The sequence below is a fragment of the Narcine bancroftii genome, chromosome 2, assembly GCF_036971445.1.
Source record: "Narcine bancroftii isolate sNarBan1 chromosome 2, sNarBan1.hap1, whole genome shotgun sequence".
Lineage (NCBI taxonomy): Eukaryota > Metazoa > Chordata > Chondrichthyes > Torpediniformes > Narcinidae > Narcine > Narcine bancroftii.
The window spans coordinates 155874409-155896997 of record NC_091470.1 but is presented as its reverse complement, the minus strand read 5'-3'; the positions used below and the strand labels follow the sequence as shown (position 1 = coordinate 155896997).

Genomic DNA, 22589 nt, shown 5'->3' with positions numbered 1-22589 from the left:
AACTCTCCTCCAAGCTTAAATGTTTCAAAATAGTATTCTGCTACATTTTATCCCTTACCCACAAGCACCATCAGCCCTACCCACAATGAGAAAACAAAATATTCAGAATAGTCAACTCATTGATCATTATAAATCCATCCTCATCAGACAAACCAATCCTAAATTGAGAATAGGTGGGTAATTACTGGAATTGAAATTATATCTGCAGGTTCATGGGTTTCAACATTTCATCAATTGCATAGAGGATCGCCACAGAAGCAAGAACTGGAGAGAATAAAGTTTATTTTCCGAACTTAAAATTAGTGTATCCAGCAGTCTGATCAGTTCCTACACCAACAATGGACAATTTTTTTTATCCTTTCATAGATAGATATTTAATAACATAACCCATTACAATTCTGAAATTCAACAAATGAGAACAGCTTTAAATAATACTTATACTATTTACAAAATAAAAGTTTTCAAATTGCCCAGTTTAACTCCATGAAAAAAGGTAGAAAAATGTCCTGTGCAGTGAACACGTCCCAGATGAGGGAGAGTCAGAGATAAATAACATGCTAATAAGCGTTCACTAAATATTATCAGACATCTTTTTTTACAGATCTTTCCTTCGTGAGCAACACAATTAAATAGTTCATTCTTTCAGAGTTAAAGACTGACCAAGCAGGTCTATTCTGGAAGGATTAAAATGGATTTGATCCTGGCTGTCACTCTTACAGATTTGATTAAGGTTCAGATCAAGTCTCACATCTCCTATAGCCAAAACCCTTCTTCCTGACAGATGAAGGTTAGAATACGGCTCTATCTCTCCATGATGAAATTTTCGACTTTGCTTGCTCTATTTGAAGTCTGTCTCTGGCTCCATATCAAATAAATGAAGGCTATGTCTCATTGTGATGGCTGTAATACCAGCCTGGTCGCCTGTTGCGGATGGCTTTAGCTCTGGCTAGGTCTTTTATAGATGAAGCTTTCATTCTCTCTCGCTGCCTCCAAGAGATCATAAAATTGTCATTCAGCTGGATAAGCCAGTTGCAAAATAATATAAAAGCAAACACCACCATCAAGGCAGAAGAGAATGAAATTAGTCAACATGTATAATGAGATAATAAACAACAGTTAAATTCAACCTATCCTATTTTAATATTCAAATCCTTAGAGTAGACTGCTTGGATAAAATAATATAAATGAAGGTTAGATAGGATATGATAGCATATTGGTTACATAATTTGACTTGTATACTGAGGCCTGGACAACTGATACACAGATGCAAGTTTGAAGCCCTGCAGGACAATTGAGGAAGTTAATTGCAATTAAACAAGTCTGAAAAGCAGCAGTAATTGTTATGGTATCTATGAATCTACCAGATAGTCATGAAAACCCATCTGGTTTATCAATTGCCTTCAGAGAAGGAAATCTGTCATTTTTAATCTCACGATTCTTAACCCACCAGTGGAGTTGACTCTCAATTGTTTCCTCACCTCTGGGGTAATTAAGGATGGAAATAAATGGCAGCATTTTATGATTTCTCAAACCCGATGAGCATTTTCAATGGAAGAACGGAGTTTCCAAGTGACAAAAATTTAAATACATATTTTAATATAACACTAATCCACGGGAAAAATCAGGACATTTTCATTTATAGGGTCATCAATATTTAAAATCTGTAACGCAGAATTATTTTTGGTTGCTTTAAATCATACTTCTTACTTCAATAGTGAATTAAATGTATGGTAGGTACTATAACACTTCAAGGAACTTACTTTTTTGTTCTGAGTGATAATTTTATATTTTTATAATCTGGTGATCACAAAATCCTTTACTTTGGCTCCAGTCTTGGCATTGCTACATGGCAAGTTGGAAAACAAATTAGATGTAAAGCTGCTTCTCCTTTTATTTGCCACAGACTCCAACAAATAGAGCCGAGCACCACCAATTGGACCATTTTCCACTATTATAGCCTGAGACCATCAATCTTAACATTCAAAGATAAACTCAACTAGAGGATCACATCAAGCAATAACTAAGAATTACTCTCCTGTTAGATAACTAGTAATTATGTTATAATATTATTATAATATTATATTAAAATATTATAATAATACATCTTATCCAGGAAGTGTATTAAGGTACAAAAATATAGAAGCTAATTCAATTTTATTCCCATGACTGAAAGCTGATGAAAGTCTAAAGAAACTAGACAGATGAAACATTTTGATCACAGAACCACCTAGTTTTGTGATGTTTCTCTTATAAACCTATCAAACACCATGTAAAATTAACAGGCCACTTCATCACCTGATTTCCCAAAGAATGAGAAAATGTATAATTTTCAAATAGAAAACAGTGGTGGGAGGGAGGTCGCTAAAAATCAAAGCTCTTCAATATTGTTACTTTGATTAGTAATTTTTTTTTTGTTCGTGTTCCCAAGGCAGGGCATTACTGATGACTATATGATCAGTTTCCAACTCTGATCATATGCCTGTCCCCTCTCTTTAATAGATGTATACCCTGAGTACGGAGATACATTTTCAACTAACTCGTTCTGAAAACAAATAATATGCAAGATAAATTAATGAAGGGCAAAAGACATCAGTGAACCAACATTCTTCCATTCAAAATTGTGTCAGAAAGGTCCACTGATTACAAGAGAAAAGGCTTAAAAGCTTCACACTCTGTAGTACCACCTATTTCTGGTCCATTCACATCCAGACTCTAATCACTTGAGGCAGTATCACTGCTGGTCAGTGAATGATGCATTAAAACATTCTTTAAAAACTAATCTTATGCATAAATGACCTTGAGGTATCCTTGTTTAGTTTAAACTGAATTGTTGAAGGATTCTCTAGGGATTGTAATTGATGTAAACAGTTATATTTGCAGAACAGATCAATGATTCAGGGTCCTAAATCAGACACTCCAATCAGTTCCCATTCTGTACAGCTTTGATATAGACTCCATCTACTTCTTTTCAGACTGTGGAAATGAAGCTCAACAATTCATTGAGAGGTATATTCAAGGTGCTACTGATTGCACTATGGCTGTCCCTTAAAAAATGGGAATAAGGGCAAGCAACTCAATAAAACATACAGCATCCCATCTATAAATTTAAGACAGTTCAAATTGGAAGAGCAACCTATATAGATTGTATAATAATTTATCCCCAAATACAGCACTGTACATTCTCATAATCCTGACAATATTTAACATTAAATACAACCCAATGAAATAACAATTCTGTACAGGACACGATATCCATTTTTTTTTAGCAACATTGGTTTGCAGAGAATAAAGACAGTAGAGTTTTATGGTGTGACCATCTTACAGTGTAGATTGAATAGACCACAATCAGTTCACACTGTTTTAAGTAAATTCATAATTTGTTACAACAATTTGAACCAAACACTTCATGTTAAGGATATATATAGAAACCCAGAATGGCCCCTGCTGATGCTATCTATTAAATAGCATGAATAAACAATTATTTCCGTATTCCATACAGTTAATTATCAGCTGCCACATGCATTTCAAAGATACTTCTGCATTCTTTCTGAAATGCTGTGGAACTCGGCTCCCTCAACAAGATGAAAGAACTTGATGTGCAAGGCAAGCCACTTGCATAGTAGTTTTCATGGTGGGTTTCTGCACCAGGCGGGAAGTCATCATTGCTTTTCCAATTCTGTTTGATGATATTCTGTACAACTATACAAATGTACAGCACCAATGCTCAGGGCTTCACAATATGTACATATGAACAAAGCCCTTTGCACCCAACCAAAAATAGGGTTAAAAGGTGATTGCTGTGGGTACAGGCAGATTGTTCATTTTCATTTGTATCCATTCATCAGCTCACAGAATTATCACCTTCCCCATCACGCTCAAGTTCATCTGTGATATCATCTGTATTTCCTGAGTCGCTACTTGCTGCGGAACTGAATGACGGGGAATTTCTGTTCAAAAGGAATGGGGTGGTGAAGGGGTGTGAGATGGAAGAAATTTAAAAAAAAGGAATAATTTCAAATTAAATGTTAAAAGTTGCAAATTTATAAAATTAAAGCACAGAGGAAAGCATATTGCTGACTATGCCTGCATTGGCCTTTTTCAATTATTCCCTACTGCTCTTCAACTAAATGTCTGCAAATTCCACCCCCCGCCACTGCCAAAATATCAATTCAATTATTTTTAAAAATTACCTATCTTCAGATGGCACAACACATTTTATTAAAAATTGTCATCTTCCACCAGTCCCTTTGCCATTATAAATCATTGCCCTCAGATTACGATTCCCTACTTGTTTACTCTTAATAAAAAAATACATTTGAACACCTTAATGTCCATTTGTTCTTCTTTTCTCAAATGAAAACCATTCTACGACTCTTGGGAGATCCAGAAACAACAGCAGTGGCAAAGAGGTCATTATTCATTCATCCAGCACAAAGTCAAATTTGAGAACAGTTGGCTATGTACTATGACAGCTTGCCAATTAATTGAACATTTCTTGCACTTACAAAGTTTATGCAAATATAAAAGTTCTGTGCTTTAGCATTATGGTTTATTTTACCTGCCCCCTGACTGTTTAATGAGCCGACGGCAGGTTTCCATTTGCACATCTAGGCCACGCTTCATGCTGCACATTTCCATATATTCATGGAGGTGACGATTCATGTCACTTTTGGCACTGGTCAGCTCCAGCTACACCAAAGAGAAAGTTACAGTGAGAAACTTGAAGTGAAACAGAGAAGGGAGTTCATATATTGAACTAATAACTAATACAGCAAGTGGATTTAATATTGTTAATGATCCAAAACTTTTAGGCAATGTAACAATCTTACCTCTATTTGATCAATTGTTTCTTGATACTCTTTTTCTCTGGTTTTGAAAAGTGATTCCGTTTCTTTGATCACAGTTTCCAATGTTTCATCCTTTAAGTAAAATATTAATTCAAATTTAACTACACTTCACCAAAAGCTATAGAACATTAAAATAATGATACCCTACTGGATTACATGCACATACTTTGTATCAAGTGTTAGTGTTGAAAATATATAAAAACAGGAAGTCACGTGTCTGCAATCAGTGAGTCCAACAAACAATTTCCAATAGGAAATAACAACACAGAGGAAACAATTCTTTCAGATAGATCGGGGCCTATTTGAACTTCAAAGAAGATTTTAAAATGAAAGCTGAGAGTAATACAAGTTTCTTCCTCTGTTCCCTTAAAACTCTCATATCTGCCCAAAGATAACTGGTCCACTTGTGTTGGCGGGCTGAGAAGCTAATCTTTTTTTTCTTCTTTGGCTTGGCTTCGCGGACGAAGATTTATGGAGGGGGTAAATGTCCACGTCAGCTGCAGGCTCATTTGTGGCTGACAAGTCCGATGCGGGACAGGCAGACACGGTTGCAGCGGTTGCAGGGGAAAATTGGTTGGTTGGGGTTGGGTGTTGGGTTTTTCCTCCTTTGTCTTTTGTCAGTGAGGTGGGATCTGCGGTCTTCTTCAAAGGAGGTTGCTGCCCGCCAAACTGTGAGGCGCCAAGATGCACGGTTTGAGGCGATATCAGCCCACTGGCGGTGGTCATTGTGGCAGGCACCAAGAGATTTCTTTAGGCAGTCCTTGTACCTCTTCTTTGGTGTACCTCTGTCACGGTGGCCAGTGGAAAGCTCGCCATATAACACGATCTTGGGAAGGCGATGATCCTCCATTCTGGAGACGTGACCCACCCAGCGCAGCTGGATCTTCAGCAGCGTGGACTCGATGCTGTCGGCCTCTGCCATCTCGAGTACTTCGACGTTAGGGAAGAAGGCGCTCCAATGAATGTTGAGGATGGAGCGGAGACAACGCTGGTGGAAGCGTTCTAGGAGCCGTAGGTAATGCCGGTAGAGGACCCATGATTCGGAGCCGAACAGGAGTGTGGGTATGACAACGGCTCTGTATACGCTTATCTTTGTGAGGTTTTTCAGTTGGTTGTTTTTCCAGACTCTCTTGTGTAGTCTTCCAAAGGCGCTATTTGCCTTGGCGAGTCAGTTGTCTGTCTCGTTGTCGATCCTTGCATCTGATGAAATGGTGCAGCCTGGTTGACTGTTTTGAGTTTTGTGTGCCTGATGGAGATGTGGGGGGGCTGGTAGACATGGTGGGGAGTTGGCTGATGGAGGACCTCCGTTTTCTTCAGGCTGACTTCCAGGCCAAACATTTTGGCAGTTTCCGCAAAACAGGACGTCAAGCGCTGAAGAGCTGGCTCTGAATGGGCAACTAAAGCGGCATCGTCTGCAAAGAGTAGTTCACGGACAAGTTTCTCTTGTGTCTTGGTGTGAGCTTGCAGGCGCCTCAGATTGAAGAGACTGCCATCCGTGCGGTACCGGATGTAAACAGCGTCTTCATTGTTGAGGTCTTTCATGGCTTGGTTCAATAATCTAGAGTAACGATAACTACCAAAGATAGAATTATAATAGTAACCATTGGTAGCATTACATCTCTCAGATATTGAGATCATGGAGATACAATGTGCCATTCAGGAAGTCAATAAAGGAAGGAAGTAAGAGTAGACAGAGCCCAGATTATTTAACTCACTTCCTACTGGTCAAAGAACCCATTACCTTGACATTGGCAGTTGAGAAATGACAAAGAGATATCATTCTTTTTTAACTTTTGAACAATTAAAAGATAAATATAATATACAAAATAATACAATTTTTGCAATATTATCAATTAAAATCATATTTAAAAAGGAAATTAGGAACAGATTTGAGACTCCAGGAACAAAGTCAATTTGAATGTATAATAAGATACATTTATTATTAAGAAATTAATTACTAATATGTATATAAAGTTACAAAAAGAAAATTATTGATAAATCAAAATTACTATGGAAGAAAGATTTAAATATACAAATTCAAAAGGAAATATGGTCAAAATTGTGTCAAGACAGTTAATGCTAGATATCAAATGGTTCAATATAATTTTCTTCATCCATTATATTGTACTCCTCATAACTTGAATGGACTTGATTCTAATTATCCAAATAAATTTTTGTGATGTAATAAGGAAATAAGGACCTTTTTACATTCAGTATGGTCCTGTGTGAAAGTGGAACAGTTTTGGAAAGATGAGTATATTGTTAGGACAAATTACGAAGATAAAGATACAAAAATATATTTTTACTTTGGAAAATATATGTGAAGAAAATATAAAATTGAAATTGGATAAATATCAAGAAAAATTTTTAAATATAGCCATAGTGACAGCAAAGAAATGTATAGCAATAACATGGAATACTGAGAATTTGGTAAAAATTAGACAGATGGCATACTGAAATGCAAAATTGTATAGCTTTCAAAAATTCTAGTTTAAGGAATCGAATTGTAAACTTTTATAAAATTTGGGAACCATATACATCCACATCCTCTACTTTGCCCACCCCTCTCAGTAATTATAAAAAATAGTCAATGAATATTATATATGCTAATAATATTATGTATGTAGAAGTGTTCTTTCCTTTTCTTTTTCTTTATTCTTCCTCTTTTTTTCTTTCTTTTGGGGGAGGGGGGTTGGGGAGAAAATTAAAAATTTATTGTATCATTTTGTATGGTTTATTAAGTTACTATTATTACTGAAGTTATACTTTGTATTGATACAAATGATTAATAAAATTTTCCCCAAGATGCACAGGATTTTGAAAGAAATTTCAAGTTATTCAAAATCCACTTCATTGAAATATTTAATCTAGTGTTTAAGTAAGGCAAGGAACATAGCAATGGACTCCTTGTGTTTTCTATATTTCAGAAGGGCACAACAATATTTGCTTCCAAATATCCGGGTTTGATGCCAACACTCTGGTGGAGCCATTCTCAGCCCATTTTTCATCTATGCCCCCCGCCCCCTCACCCACAGGACTCTGCTCAAGGTTTATGGGTCTCCTTCCCTGTGAAATAGTTAAATTTTTGATTCTTCCATACTTCTCTCCTACCAACTACATGAGGTGAAAAGAAAACAAGGCTTTTACGTAAATGTGCTATGGCTACTCTAATGCAAAAAATCCTGCCCTCTTTTCAATCACAATTTGTGTCAAGGAATTCACTCAGAAAAATAGTCTCATCATAGCATGAAAAAAATATTAGAATTTAAAATACTGTATTTGATGGTTACAATACCCAATTTTTTTTAACCTTAAAATAAAGGTTCAAAAATATCCCCCAGGTCTTATATGCAAAGCTAAAATTAGGGTGAGAATGGCGAGTAATCATCGTCGCTGTGTGCGTCACTGGCATCACTGCCATTATCGTTGGGTGCTGGTGGCAGGCTGTCGGGGGGGAGGGTGTTTGGGAAGCAGGGCGATGGAATTGGTGTAGGGGATGGTGGTGGGCCGTCAGTCTCTGTGCTGGTCCCGGCGCCCCGCTCCCCACGTTGGTCCTACTGCCCTGCTCCCCACCCCCCCCCCCCCCCCCCCACTGCCGCTTGTCCAGCTCCCTCCCGGCGTTGGGGCTGGCATACAGACTGACGGTAGCAGTTTGTTTTTATAAAATGTTTTCTGCTATAACTAAGCTGTTTTTTTCCTTTTGTAAATTATATCAGTATTATTATTAAAAATATTTTCCTGTTGTCCTAGTTGCATGTTTTGTCCAAGTTTTATTTGTACTATACTGTAGCTACATATTTCAATAACATTAAATGCTTACCCATAAATACACACTAAAAATCTTAATATTCCCTCCGGAATTGGGGGGGGGGGGGGGGGAGGGTTCTTATATGCCATCAAATACAGTACTTGATATTCTGTCATGACTCTTCCCAGAATATGTTAATTTATTCACTTGCAAATAATGATACCTCTGAAGGAGGTTCCACCATGTTTGTGTACTCAGAGAAGTCTTCCCAGAGTAGGAGAGTCTCTTCATTTTCTTCCCAGCTCAAGCTGTCACAATCATCTTCAAAGTCAAATGTCTCTCGCCTGGGGGAAAAAACATGCAAGATATTAATCCTAGACATATGTGAAGGTAAATTAACATGTGCTGTACATTTTACCCTTGAAGTGCAAGCAAAAATCAACTTAAGGATGGATCAAAATTTAGATCCAATCACTGTAATGTTCTGACATTCAAAGTGGGCATGAGTGTGAGAGACATAAAAGCCCACAAAATTATAATTTTAAATAAATGAATTATAAAGGGTAATAAATAGGAACAAAATAAAAGAATAAGACTAATTTTGCCTATAAACAAATTTAAGACATTCGTGATAAAATCATTTGGTGTTCAAGAAATGAAACAATTCACAAGGTTAAATCCTAGAGCATTGGAAAATAACAAATCCTATCTTTTTTTAAAAAGCAGAAAGTAATGTCTCATCAATTAAATATAAAATATGACCAACATTAGTTGGGAGACATGGATTAACTTGACATTTGTATAAGAATGACAAAGTAGAACAACAGATTTCCTTCAATAGAATAACTTTAGGATATTTACGACAATCACTTTTTAGCAATGTCAACTTTGTATTTCCAGATTTTTAAACATAAAATCAATTTCTCTTACCTCTACGGATATTAGCTCTTTTTGTCTGGATTATTAGCTGACTTTTAACAAAAAACAGGGAGTAATAAATAGTGAATTACTTTCTTTCTCGTCTGGAGATGTGCATGCAGTACTCTGTTCCTTAGTGGTCAGTTCCAATATATGCTGAATATATAGGAGTGACTGTAAAGCCTGCTGATGAGGCAAATATTGAACCATGATGATAATAAAAGGTTAAAGAAAACAAAGCTGATGAAATGGCAGATAGCAATCATTCGAATGATACATGAAGTGATTTATTGATGAATGAAGAAGTTTTATCAAGAGGAACACTTTAAAGGGGTTGATTTCATAGGCAGACACACCTGGGATGCCTGTATAGAAATCCTAAAGACCAGCATCAAGGTGAGAAGGTCATTAAAAAATGTGAATAGGCTTGGCTTCATAAACAGCATCATAGATCACTAGGGCACTGGGATTTAGCAAGCATCGAGCGTGGAGAAATTTTACTTCAACTTTGCTAAGGGGAAAAAAAAAACTTTGCTAAGGGTACAGAATTTCCATTACACAAAGAGTCTGTAGATGTCCTCTTTAGAAGGTCACAGGGAGATTTAACAAGGATTCGAGAATTTTGACAGTAAATAAATAAGGACCAAATATTTTCAATGCAAGAAGGGTCCATAGCTAGAATACACAGATTTAAGGGAAAATAACTGGAGGATGGGTCTGCATTTTAATTTCTATGCAACAAATTCAGATTGCACATGTGGAGACAGATTCAATAACATTCAAAAGGGAATTAAATAAATTGGCGAAGTGGAAAATTTCCTACGGATACAAGAAATGAGAAGAGCAATGGGACTGTCTGATGATTTCATGATCCAATGCCCTTCATCATCTCAACCCCACTGCATTTAATATGCAAAATAATCATTCAAGTCAAAGTATTTTTTTCATTTCTGCAATTTGTTTCCAGGTTCCTTGGAATAATTTTTGAATCTTCTGTTGCAAAGCTCCCAATTCCCAAACTGACCACTGATAATCTTTCCTCTTTTAAGCCCTCGATTACAAAATTCACCAGCAGGCCTCTAATTTTGTCTGGACCAGCACAATTTATTCTCTCCATTCCCAAGTCTCTCATCCTAGCCATAACTTCATCACCGTTGTCAGCCTTGTGAATCTCCTCTGCTCTTTAAACACTCATTGTGTCTGCTCAATGCCCTGTAATAGACTTGATTCAACTTTTAATTCAGAGTAAATGGAAACAACATTTTTTTAAAATCTCTAATTGAACTCTTGACAATGCCCAGAATGACATTGATTGCACTTCCTTTTATAATATGAACAGATGGCTCTTCATAACTGTCTACATCTTGCCTTCAAAACTGAAATTAATTAACCAATAAGAAGTGGCAGATATCAATACGATTAAAAATAAATGCACTGCACTGCTGGAGGTTCAGATCATCATTCTGCAGAACGTCAAATGTTATAAACTGTCTCCAAGAGCAGCATGTTACTTTCTTGCTTTGAGAATTCCTGCTATCTTCTGTTCTCTAATACTTTCATCTTACAGAAGTTGCCCGTAATAACCTCCATAATTAAATGAATTAAAATCGTTAAACTAACCACAAAGGAAAGTCCTTCGTCACAAAATTAATGAAAAAAAAAGCTTGATTATGGGACAGAGGGGAAAACAGAGGCAGCCAGTACTTACAGTTGGTTGAGCATTCGCTTCATTTCATCAGTTATGTTAAGGGATGTGCTCACATCCTCGTCGGACTGCCGTGTGGTATCCCCATCAGTTTCAGAGCTTTCATCCTCACATGTGGGTTTTTTCTCTTTCTCTTTCTCCTTCTCCTTCTCCTTCTCCTTCTTTTTACTGACAGTTGTCACCTTAATAGGTTAAAGAGCATAGTATTTAAAAAAATCTCCAATGGAGAAATCTTTTACCAACAACAACCTTGCCCTCAATGCCACCGAGATCAATGAACTGATTATAGAGTTTAAGATAGGAAAGCCAGCAGAGGTGGAGAGGGTGAGCAAATTTAAATTTCTGAGAGTCACCATCTCGGACAATCTTTCCTGACTAATTTCATTGTGAAGAAACCATGTCAGAGTTTTCAGTGGTTTGTTAAGTCTTCAGAAACCTTGGCAAACTTCTACAGATGTGTACTGACTGCTGCATCATAGCTTGGTATGGGGGCACCAAAACATCTGAGCTAAACACCTACAAAATAGTGGGCACTATCACTATGGAACACTGACTGAAGAGCAGCAGCAATTATCAAGGATCCACACAACCCAGAACATGCTCTGTTCTCAATAAAAGTGCCAGAAGACTTGTATCTCCAAGTTCAGGAATAGCTACTACCCCTTCACCATCAGACTCCTGAAGACTCATTGAGAGACTCATTAAGAACTCTCACTTTTCTCATTATTTATTCCTGAATATTTATTTTTGTATTTCCAGTTTGTAAATATTTCTTTCCTGTTGAGTACAGTTTACAGTTGAGTACAACAGCAGAAAAATATGGTGGGTTAATATATTGATGAAAGAATGGTACAAAGGAATGGACCTCAGATGAACTGCTCAATAAAGATGAGACCAAAGTCCTGCAAGACTTTGATTACTGTTGTAGGGAAGTTTTTATAATAATTTCATTTCAACTAATAACAATAAATATTTGATTTTTGTAATCTTTGGTGAGAGGTGAAATAAAGAATTATTTAGGGTTCTCAGAAAACAATTAATTCAGGTTTTATTTTTTTGTAATTTACACATGCAGCAGGCCATTTCAACCCACGAGCCCATGCTGCTCAATTACACCCAATAAACAGCAATAATTCTATGTTTTCATTTAAATAACCTGATAAAGACATTTATATTAAATTGCCAATTCATAATCAGAAATTTTACAAAAAGTTCAATTCCAATGTACAACAGGGAAATCTTGAATTTCAACCACTATTATTAATCATATTGTTTTACATCTTAACTCATTCCATGCAGAGAATGTGATAATTTGCCGGACACTATTAAAAAAAATTCACACACACATTAACTTAATCCTTTCCTTTTACCTGGAACATTTTGCTCATATCTTCAGAATTTCGCTGTTGTGCCACATCACAGAGTTTAGCAGTGATGTCAATTCTGCGACAGATATCCATATCCACTTTCATAGCTTTCTCTTGAATCTTTGTATCCAAGTCAGACATTTGCTGAAATGACAAGGAAGATATTTAGTGAAGTCTATGATCAAGTTATGCTTTACAGTTAATTGATGCAAATGAGTGTAGGGAACCAGCCTCGATGAGTAAAATATAAAAAGAGCATGGACTTGGACCATTGTGATCTCGGGACCTTCGCAGCAGAGGAGGAGTGAAGGACTCAGGAGAGCAGGGAGTGAATTTAAAAAGAGCACAGAGGGAAACCAAAGGTTAAACAGACTGTTGATTTGTGGGGGTGAGTACTTGAGATAATTGGCAGGGACAAATAAAAGGAGGAGAAGCTGAAGAGAAGCAGTCAGTGAACAGTGGCCCAGTGAGGGAGTGAAGTTTTGAGGTTTTGGCGAGCTGAGGAAAAGCTTGTTTTCAGTGAGGTATGGCCCAATAAGATCCTTTAATTAAATTAGGAATCGGTAATGGAGTCAGCTAGGAAAGTGGATTGCTCCGATTGCAAGATGTGGGAAATCTGGGACAGCACAATTGTCCCTGATGACTACACCTGCGAAAGGTGCATCCAGTTGCAGCTAAGTTAGGGAAGTGGAGCTGGATAAACTCCAGATAATTCGAGAAGTGGGGGGCGGGGGGCGTGGTGATAGAGAGGAGCTTCAGGAAGACAGTCACCCCCAAAAGTCAGGAGGCAGGTAGCTGGGTGACTGTGAGGAGATAGAAGGGGTTACAGTTAATGGGGACGACCTACCAGGAACAAAGTTGTAGTGGTCATGTCTCTGGCACCAAGACTGGACCCTCAACTCAGAAAATAAAGAGGGAAAAGAGGAAATCAGTAGTGATAAGCATTTCAATAGTTTGAGGTTCTGTGGGAAAGATCTTGAATCACAGATGGTCTATTGCCTTCTTGATGCCAGGCTCTATGATATCTCGGATCGAGTTCTCCGCATTCTCAGGAGGGAGAGTGAGCACCTAGATGTCATGGTCCACATAGGGACAATGATGTGGATAGGAAAGGTAAAGGTTCCATTATTGTCACACAATATTATGAGGAGGTCCTGCAAAGAGAGTATAGGGAGTTAGGTGCAAAGTTGAAGGACAGGACCTCCAGGGTTGCAATTTCAGGGTGCTACCCGTGCCAGTGAGGCGAGAAATAGTAAGTTAATTCAGCTAAATACTTGGCTAAAGAGAGGGTGCAGGAGGGAGGGCTTCATGTTTCAGGACAATTGGGCTCTGTTCCAGGGAAGGTGGGACCCATTCCAAGAGGACGGTTTGCACCTGAACTGGAGGGGGAACTAACATACTTACAATTGGTTTGCTCGTGCTGCCCCAGGGTGGGGTTTAACTAAATTTGCAGGGGGATGGGAACCAGAGTTTTAGAGCAGATAATGAAGTGGAGGAGGATAAAGGTCACGTGAGGACTGCATGTATAGTGATAAAAATTTATCAGGTGTATTTATTTCAATGCAAGGAGTATTGTCAGAGAAGCAGATGAGCTTAGGGCATGGATTGGCATGTGGGATTACGACATTATTGCTGCAAGTTGCAGGAGGGGTTCCGTTGTTTCAGACGTGATAGAGAGGGAGGGATAGCATTGATTAGTAGTGTGCCTCAGGGATTAGTGCTGGGGGCATCAATGATCTGGATGATAATGTGGTAAATTAGATCAGGAAGTTCGCTGATGATACTAAGATTGGAGGTGTTGTGGACAGTGAAGAAGGCTTTCAAACCTTGCAGAGGAATTGGGACTAACTAGAAAAATGGGTCAGAAATTGGCAAATGGAATTTAATTCAGACAAGTGTGAGGTGTTATATTTTGGAAGGACAAACCAAGGTAGGACATACAGTAAATGGTAGGGACAAATGGATCTGGGAACACAGATACATAATTCACTGAAGTGGCATCACAGGAAGAAAGCTTTTGGCATCTTGGCTTTCATAAATCAAATAATTGAGAACAGGAGTTGGGATGTTATGGTTATGGGTTGTAGAAAACATTAGTGATGCCGAATTTGGAGTATTGTGTGCAATTCTGGTCACCTAACTACAGGAAGGATATCAGTATGGTTAAAAAAGTGATTTACTAGGAAGTCTTTAGGAGTTGAGTTACAGGGAAAGATTAAACAGGTTAGGACTTCATTCTTTGGAGCAGAGAAGAATGAGGGGAGATTTGATAGGAGGTTTACAAAATTATGAGGGGTATAGACAAAGTAATTGAGAGTAGGCTCTTTCCACTTAAGATTAGGAAAGATAAAAACGAGAAGATGTGGCTTTAGGGTGAAAGGCAAAGGTTTAGGGGGAACTTCACTCAGGGAGTGGTGGGTGTGCGTAAGGAGCTGCCATTTGACACAAGTTTTAAGAATAAACTGGATAGAATCATAGATGGGAGAGGTCTAGAGGGTTATGGACTGGATGCAGGTCAATGGGACTAGCAGAATAGAAGGGTTGGATGGCCTGTTTTCTGTGATCTAGTGTTCTGTGGTTCCAAATTCAGCTTTTATTAACTGTATTAATCATTCATTAATCCAAATGGAAACTGTTTAAGACAGTGGTTCTCAATCTCCCCCTAACCCCACCACCACTCACATACCACAAGTAATTCCTTACTAACCACAGAAAACCTATGGCAAAAAGGGTTGGGAACCACTGGTTTAAGACAACTTCAAACTTTACATAACCACTTTTCAAGTTTCATTAGTATAGCAATATCACATACAGTAATATGGCATCTTTGTTTCTTGGATTTGTAATGTGCATTTTGGATTTTAAAAAGCTTATATAAACTGTACAAGGAATAGAGAATGGGGTAGAAGAGTCTATGGCAGGGTGGGTGAGAGGATAGGGGCTCTGGGGAGAAGGGAATGGATGGATGATGTTGACAAAATACAATTCTTTGTGGATAGAAAACTGAGAAAGTATTTACTGTAAAAACAATGCTGGAGAAACTGAGCTCATTATGTATCTTTATCTTTACTACAATAGGCTACCTGGTTTCTGCTAGCCTATTCTCCATTCTCGTTTTCCTTTGTCTTTTTTTCTTCCAGCTCTTCACCCCTCTCTCTCTCTCTCTCCATTTAGACCCTCCTCCCCCTGCTTGCTGGTGTGCCCTCCCTCCCTTATCCACCAATTATCTCCTACCTTTGGGACCAGCTCTTCCCCCATCCCCCCACCATTTCGTTTGGCATCTGCTGACATTTTTCATACTTTGAAGGGATTAAGCCCAAAACATTGGTTCTGCATCTTTTTCTTTACTACATTGACCAGCTGAGTTTCTCCAGCATTGTGTTTTACTTCAGTCACGTGCCTGCAGACTTCTGTTCTACGAATTTACAGTAGCAAGCGATCTTCTTTGACTAATAAGAGCAATTGCCATTTAAATTTCTGATTTCAGACTTGAGTCAGTTAGATTACTGATCGAATCAATCACTTATCAGAACGTCACCATCATCTAGCAACATCACAACTGGTGACCCAAATGTAATCTTGCCTTTTCCTTTCCATCATACATTAAAACAGCTTCTTGGAGTCTTCTGACCAAGCAGCATTTTAAAAATGAGTTCTGTAGTTTACACATTGCTATTAATAAAATCCCTATTCAGTAACCTCAAAGTTACACTCTTCTTTTGTAAACTATCAGATAAAACCAAAGAATTTGCAAATTTGTGCCAGAGAAGAATTCCAGGAAGAACATTCATCCCTTGTTTTAATATTTACCATAATCATTTCCTTTCAGGCAGGGGAAGGAAATGGGAGTTGTGGGATGGTGAAGCAATTTGATGCACAGCAGTCAAACAAAAATTTCTGAAATGTGAATTTCTGCTCAGAATTATATGGAATTACATTCCATTTTGAAATTCTACCAAATTTGGCATTAAACATGTTGTAACTATATATATTTAAAAAATAAAATAAAATCTTGCGCACTATTACTACTGTGTCTGTAGTAAGATCTATTAAACTTAGCACAAAACGATCTGGAGTCTCGACCAGGCACTGGTACGGTATCTATCCAATACAAGATGCAATATTTTAGGTGTTCTTGTACACGCTTGTCCATATGTTGATTTATTAGGTTTTGATACATCGGATCCAACTCTACTTAATGACTATCCAGAATATCTAGTCAAAGATCATTCTTAAAAATATCATCCGGTGAGTTTTCCCTGTCATTAGAAGAGCAACTAAGCTATACAAGAAAGAAATCAAACCCAAGTTTGTTATCTCCCATAAGCAAGATTATGCCATGTTGCACCTTCCCGAGAACCATTTAAGGTAAAGGTTTCATTATTGTCACACAATACTACATTTAGAATGTGCAACATGAAATTCTTTAACTTTGTCTACTGCAAGCAAAACAGAGTCGTCACTTTGTCCAGTGCCCCTCACAGAAATGAAGCCCCAGTGAGGAACAAACTTGCAAGCCCTGGTTTCCATGACATGTGTTCTAACCATTGAGCTATCGAAGCCTCTATGTGAAATATTTCTAAGCAATCACACTGAGAGCTCCAGTTCTGAAATTGCAGTTTATGTTCAAATCTATACAAGGTATAGAAGACCTTAGACTGCACTTGGAATATTGTGTTCTGTTTTTCTCGCAACAGGATGCTATAGAAAGGGTGCAGAGAATATTTACAAGGATGCCTCCTGGATTGGAGAGCATTCCTTATGAGGACAAGTTGAGTGAATAGTCTTCTCTTCTTGAAGTGACAGAGGATGAGGGGTGACCTCTTAGGAGATGAGAAGCACTAATGTGTGGATGGCCAGAGGCTATTTTCCCAGGGATGAAATGCTCAACATAAGGGGCATAATTTTAAGGTGCTTTGGAATAAGTACAGGGGTGATTAAGAGGCAAGTATTTCTCCACCCCCACAAAGAGAGTGGTGGGGTGCACCACTGGCAATGGTGTTGGTGATAGGTATAATAGGATTGTTTAAGAGGTTTTAAGATAGGTGGAACTGAGAAAAATGGGTATGCAGTTGGGAACTTCTAAGTAGTTGTAGAGTAGGTTATTAGGTTGGCACACTGTGGGCTGAAGGGCCTGAACATAAGCTCTATGTTCTAAATCCACTTTAAAGTTCAGTATTGAACAAGCTCAGAACATAGATTAGCTGTATTTTGTTATTTGCACATCAGCAGCTTCGTCCTTCTAAGTAGGCCCCCCCCCCCAACAAAAGTAGGTTTTCCCCAAAGGGAGAAGGATAAAAAAAAATGAACTGATCTGATTGGTCTTGCACCAGTTCACAATCTGTTCAATCCAACAGATAAACATGTTTTTCATGGGCAGGAAGAAAATATGGTTAAAGGAATGTTTTTTTTTTAAATCAAAAGCAAATGTTCATTCTCAAAAAAACACTGACCACAATTTGAATGTTAGCAGACTGAATGAACATTCCCAGCAACTTCACAAAAGAGGGATAAATTAAAGAAATGGAGCAGAACATGCAATAAGTCAGAAGGTCTGTTTGAAAACATACATTTCAAAAAAGTAAAGGGAAAGAGAAGCATTTCCAAGAGAAGGGACGAGATAGACAATGGCTTCTTGACCAATGAAAGGACAAATCATGTGGAAAAGGCACAGGCTTGACAACCCTGCCAAGATGGCTGTTCTCCAAGAGTGGAGATCTTTAATTGGAGGACAAAAACAAAGGAGAACATGTATTATTTAGTTTGTGCCCAAGTTTTAAACCAAATGGACAATGAGACGGATGATGAGATCAATGATCAGAAGTATCAAAAACAAGAATAAATGGCAGATCTGGATATCTTCATCTCAAGAATGGAAGCATCCTTGATTTTTACAGCAATGATTTGGAGTTCAAATCAAAGAATACAACTAACTGATTAAGTCTTTACAGCAGCATTGTTTTTAAGTCATGAATAGGGTGGAGGTGAGATTTACTTGAATGGGACCAAAGATGAAGTACTTCACAAAAGTGGAGAGATTATGTGTCTTACAACACACTTTTTTGAAGTGTTCAAAATTCTGAGAAAACAGGATTATGTTGCAAAATTGGGTCAATGCCCATTTTACTTGGGTGAATGGACAGGAAACTACTTGACTAAAAGGCAGTTACACAGCAATGAGAGGTATTCAAGGAGATTTAACGAGTTCTGAGCAAATGTTCTGACAAAGCAGAAGGGTAGCAATGCCAAATCTGTAACACTCAGGATAAAAAGATGCATAAATAACAAAAAAAAGCAAAGCTTACATCACAGAACTATCACATAAAAGAGAAAGTCTGTTAGAGTATAGAAATTATTGGAGTGGAAGTAGAAAGGAAATTAAGTCAAAAGAAAATGAATCAGTACACAGAGTACAACGATAAATAAATAACCAAGAAAAAAAGGTTGTTTGTGAAGGTGGAAGATGTGAGTAAAATATTTTGTAATAGTTTAAATGGCACATTACTGGAAAGATGTGTCCAAAGCTGTGCAATGTACTAGATGTAGGGGAAAAAAAAATGAAGGAGTTGAAAATGTTGGAGTCAGCAAATATGAAATAAATTATGATGAGCTACTACTGTAAAACTTAAACACTGAGACAAATCTAACTGCTATAATGTCCCCATACCCCTCTTCAACAAGAACTTATTTTCCAACGTCACTTGTACTAAGTATACTCAGTCAAAGTGTACTAAGTGTAAAGTTAGGAATACCTTCGATAGAAGTAGTAGCTATTCCACAAACAGCAATGAATGTGGAGTCACTTTATGATCTGACATTGAGGTTGCACTAAGGAGATGGCAAGTAAATGGGATTAGGATGCACATTAGTCATAATCTCATGGAATACAGCATCATCCTTGAGTAGTTACACAGGTCACTCTCGTGTGCGTGTGCGTGTGCGTGTATAAAAAAGTAGGAATGAGAAATGGCTGGTTGGAGTAGAATTAATTAAGAATTTATTATGGAGTGAACACAGAAAGCAAGAGGTTTTGTTTTTAAAGAGACAAAAGTAAGAATAACTAAAATAGCAAGAACCCGCTGGGAACAGTTGCTAAATAAGGGGTGGTTATAGCTAGAAAGCAGTTTTACAGAAGGAGACAGCAAAACTGGCAGCATCAAAACAATGTTAAGTGACGTAGGAAGAGCTTTTGAGAAGGGGGAGAAAGTACATAGGATTGGAAAAGTGCCTGAGATATACATCACTTTTGGGGATCATCCTGGAGTATGAAATCTTAGCAACACAAACAAAACTTATTTATTTCAGCTCATTCTGTTAAAACACAATAAATTATGCTCTATCTATTCAACAGCCTGACTGCTCACCTGTAAAGTACTTACATCACTCATCAGGCCCTTAAAAACAACAAGCTCAGATTTCAACTTTTCCACTTTTTCACGGAGTTCTTTTTGAATTGCCTCAGCTTCTTGTGAATCCTGAAATGACAAACACATAGTGCATTCTCAGCTGCTGGCCCAAATTACCATTCCCTGAAAACTATGAAATGGCTGCAGAAATGAAAGAGCACAGATTTAGTTACGACACTGCCGTCAGGAAATTCAATGCAATGGTACAAAAGCATCAACTACAGAAAAATTCTAGGCATATTAACATCACTAAAAACTCATTCCTGCACTGAAAACTATTGGACTGGAAATCAGAAATTACCTGCTTCAGACTTGCTAAACGATGACAACAAAAATAAAAACAAATTAAAACCATGAAACACTTCCCTCTCATTGGAATTATATTTAAAATCTAACATAGAATTTAAAAAAAATAGCTTTGTAAAATGAGGCAGAAACAGTCTGAACCAAGAAAGTCAAGATCCATAATTGAGCATGCAGAACACAAATGCGAGGTAGTCAAAACTGATAGCATAAGAATAAGGAGACGATAAACAAGTTTATGGTGAGATATTGGCAGAATGTCCAATCATCTGCAATATTTCAATGCAAAAAATATTTTGTGGAAGAACCAAAATGAAAAAGATAAAATGGAAAATCAAAGGATGCCAAAGAGAAAGTTAAAAGATGAAATACAAGTGCAATAAACATTTGAAAAATGTAGCATTTATCCCGCAGTCTCTAAACCTTGACCAGCCTTTGTCTCCAGTAGTGAAACACCAAAGTCTGCAGGTGCTTTGATAGTAGTAAAAACAGAAATGCTGAAGGAATTCATCAGGTCTCGTAGCATCCATAGGAGGTAAAGATATATAGCCAATATTTTGGGCCAGAGACCTTCAAGGTACAAGTAAAAAGTAGGCAGGTGTCTGAATTAAAAGGCTGGGGAGGGAAGAATGGGCATGGTAAGGACTACAGACCCCAAGAGACATTTCTGTGTTTTGTCTGCAGCAAAACATAAAGATGGAGCTGATGCGAGAACCTTCACAAAGAATTTGAATTGCAAAGGGGGGCATGGTTAGTGTAGCAGTTAGTGCAACAGCATTACAGTGCCAGCGACCCAGATTCAAATTCAGCATTGCCTGTAAAGAATTTATACTTTCTACCCCTGTCTGCATGAGTTTTCTCCGGATGCTCTGGTTTCCTTCCACCCTTCAAAATATACAGGGATTGTAGGTTAATTGGAGAATTTGTATAGCATGGGCATGGGCCAGAAGGGACTGTTACATGCTGTTTATCTAAATTTAAAAAAGGATCCAGAAGGTTAAATACTTTTCTCCTGTTTCTAGGCAGTTCCCATTTACAAAACTTGCTTCCTCTTTAGAGAACATAGAATAGTGCAGCACAATATCAGCCTTTCAGTCGCAATGTTGTGCCGACCCATGTAAACTTACTGAACGATCAATCTAACCATTTCCTCCCTCACAATCCATAACTCTCCAATTGTTCTTACATCAAGGTTACTCAAGAACTGCCCCTGGCAGTGCATTCTAGATACCCACCAGTCCTTGTGTGAAAAACACCTCCTTCTGACCAAGGCCGGATTAAGGCCAATTGATGCCCTAAGCACAGTCAAACAATGGTTTCCCCCTCGACCCTTCCATTGTCCAACTGATAAGACATTAAGACTCAATAAGTGTTGAATGTGAAATAATCAATTAAAAATTCATTCTTCCAGGTCAGACTCCAAAACCAGTGTTCCCTCTAAGTTGTGTGCACGCATGCACAAAACAGACTGTGCATTCACTGATTTCCTTCGTGTGAGTGCACACAGCTTAGAGGAACACTGCCCACATCTGTTAAATATAACCTGCTATATATATATATATAGTTTTTTTCCCCCAATTTTTGTGGGGGGGAAGGGCCTAAATGTGGAGCCCTACTTCATCTGCACCTTGGTAAATCTGGCAATGGAAAAACACTGTGGTGCTCCTTTCCCTTGGTGCCCTAAGCATGAGCTTATTTTGCTTAATAGTCAATTCTGGCCTGCCTCTGACATCGGCCCTAAACTTTCCAACACTCACCTTAAAATATGTCCTCTAGTATTGGCCAATGCTGTTCTGCGAAAAAAGTGGTGGCTGTCCACATTAAGCCTCTCAATCTTAAACACATCTACTAAGTCATCTCTTATTCTCCATCACTCCAAAGAGAAAAGCCCTAGCTTGCTCAACCTTTTCACACAAAATAGGTTCTCTAATCCAAGCAGCATTCTGATAAATCTCCTTTCCACTCTCTAAAGCTTCCACATCCTTCCTGTAATGAGACAATCATAACCAAACAGAATACTCCAAGTGTTGTCTAACCAGAGTTTTATTGAACAGCAACATTACCTCATGGCTCTTGAACTCAAACATCTAACTAATGAAGGACAACATTCCACACACCCTCTGAACCACCCTATTACTGGCAGGGTTTAACCACTAAATTCCTGTCTATATTTTCTATCTAGTCAGTTTTTGTCAAGTGAGCTCCTGAGAATTGCAGTCTTCTGTTCAATTATATCCTTATCATATATTCACAAAAATAGATTGTTCATGGAGAGTTAATGTATATTGACAAAAA

The 22589-nt window shown here is 37.9% G+C and overlaps 1 protein-coding gene across 4 annotated transcripts in view; it reads right to left on the bottom strand.

The window, feature by feature from the left end:
- Positions 1-265: 265 nt before the first annotated feature.
- Positions 266-22589, bottom strand: part of iffo2b (intermediate filament family orphan 2b) — a 47177-nt gene continuing 24853 nt past the window's right edge. The window contains exons 3-10 of one of the 4 annotated variants that reach the window (XM_069918742.1): positions 19950-20060; positions 12589-12729; positions 11222-11400; positions 8819-8939; positions 7491-7522; positions 4830-4923; positions 4559-4689; positions 266-3947 (exon numbers count right to left, since the gene is read on the bottom strand). In XM_069918742.1, coding sequence (XP_069774843.1) covers positions 3842-3947; positions 4559-4689; positions 4830-4923; positions 7491-7522; positions 8819-8939; positions 11222-11400; positions 12589-12729; positions 19950-20060 — 915 coding nt within the window. In that variant the 3' untranslated portion in view covers positions 266-3841. The remainder of the gene's footprint in view (positions 3948-4558; positions 4690-4829; positions 4924-7490; positions 7523-8818; positions 8940-11221; positions 11401-12588; positions 12730-19949; positions 20061-22589) is intronic. The other 3 variants (XM_069918743.1, XM_069918745.1, XM_069918746.1) reach the window with 3 other exon arrangements.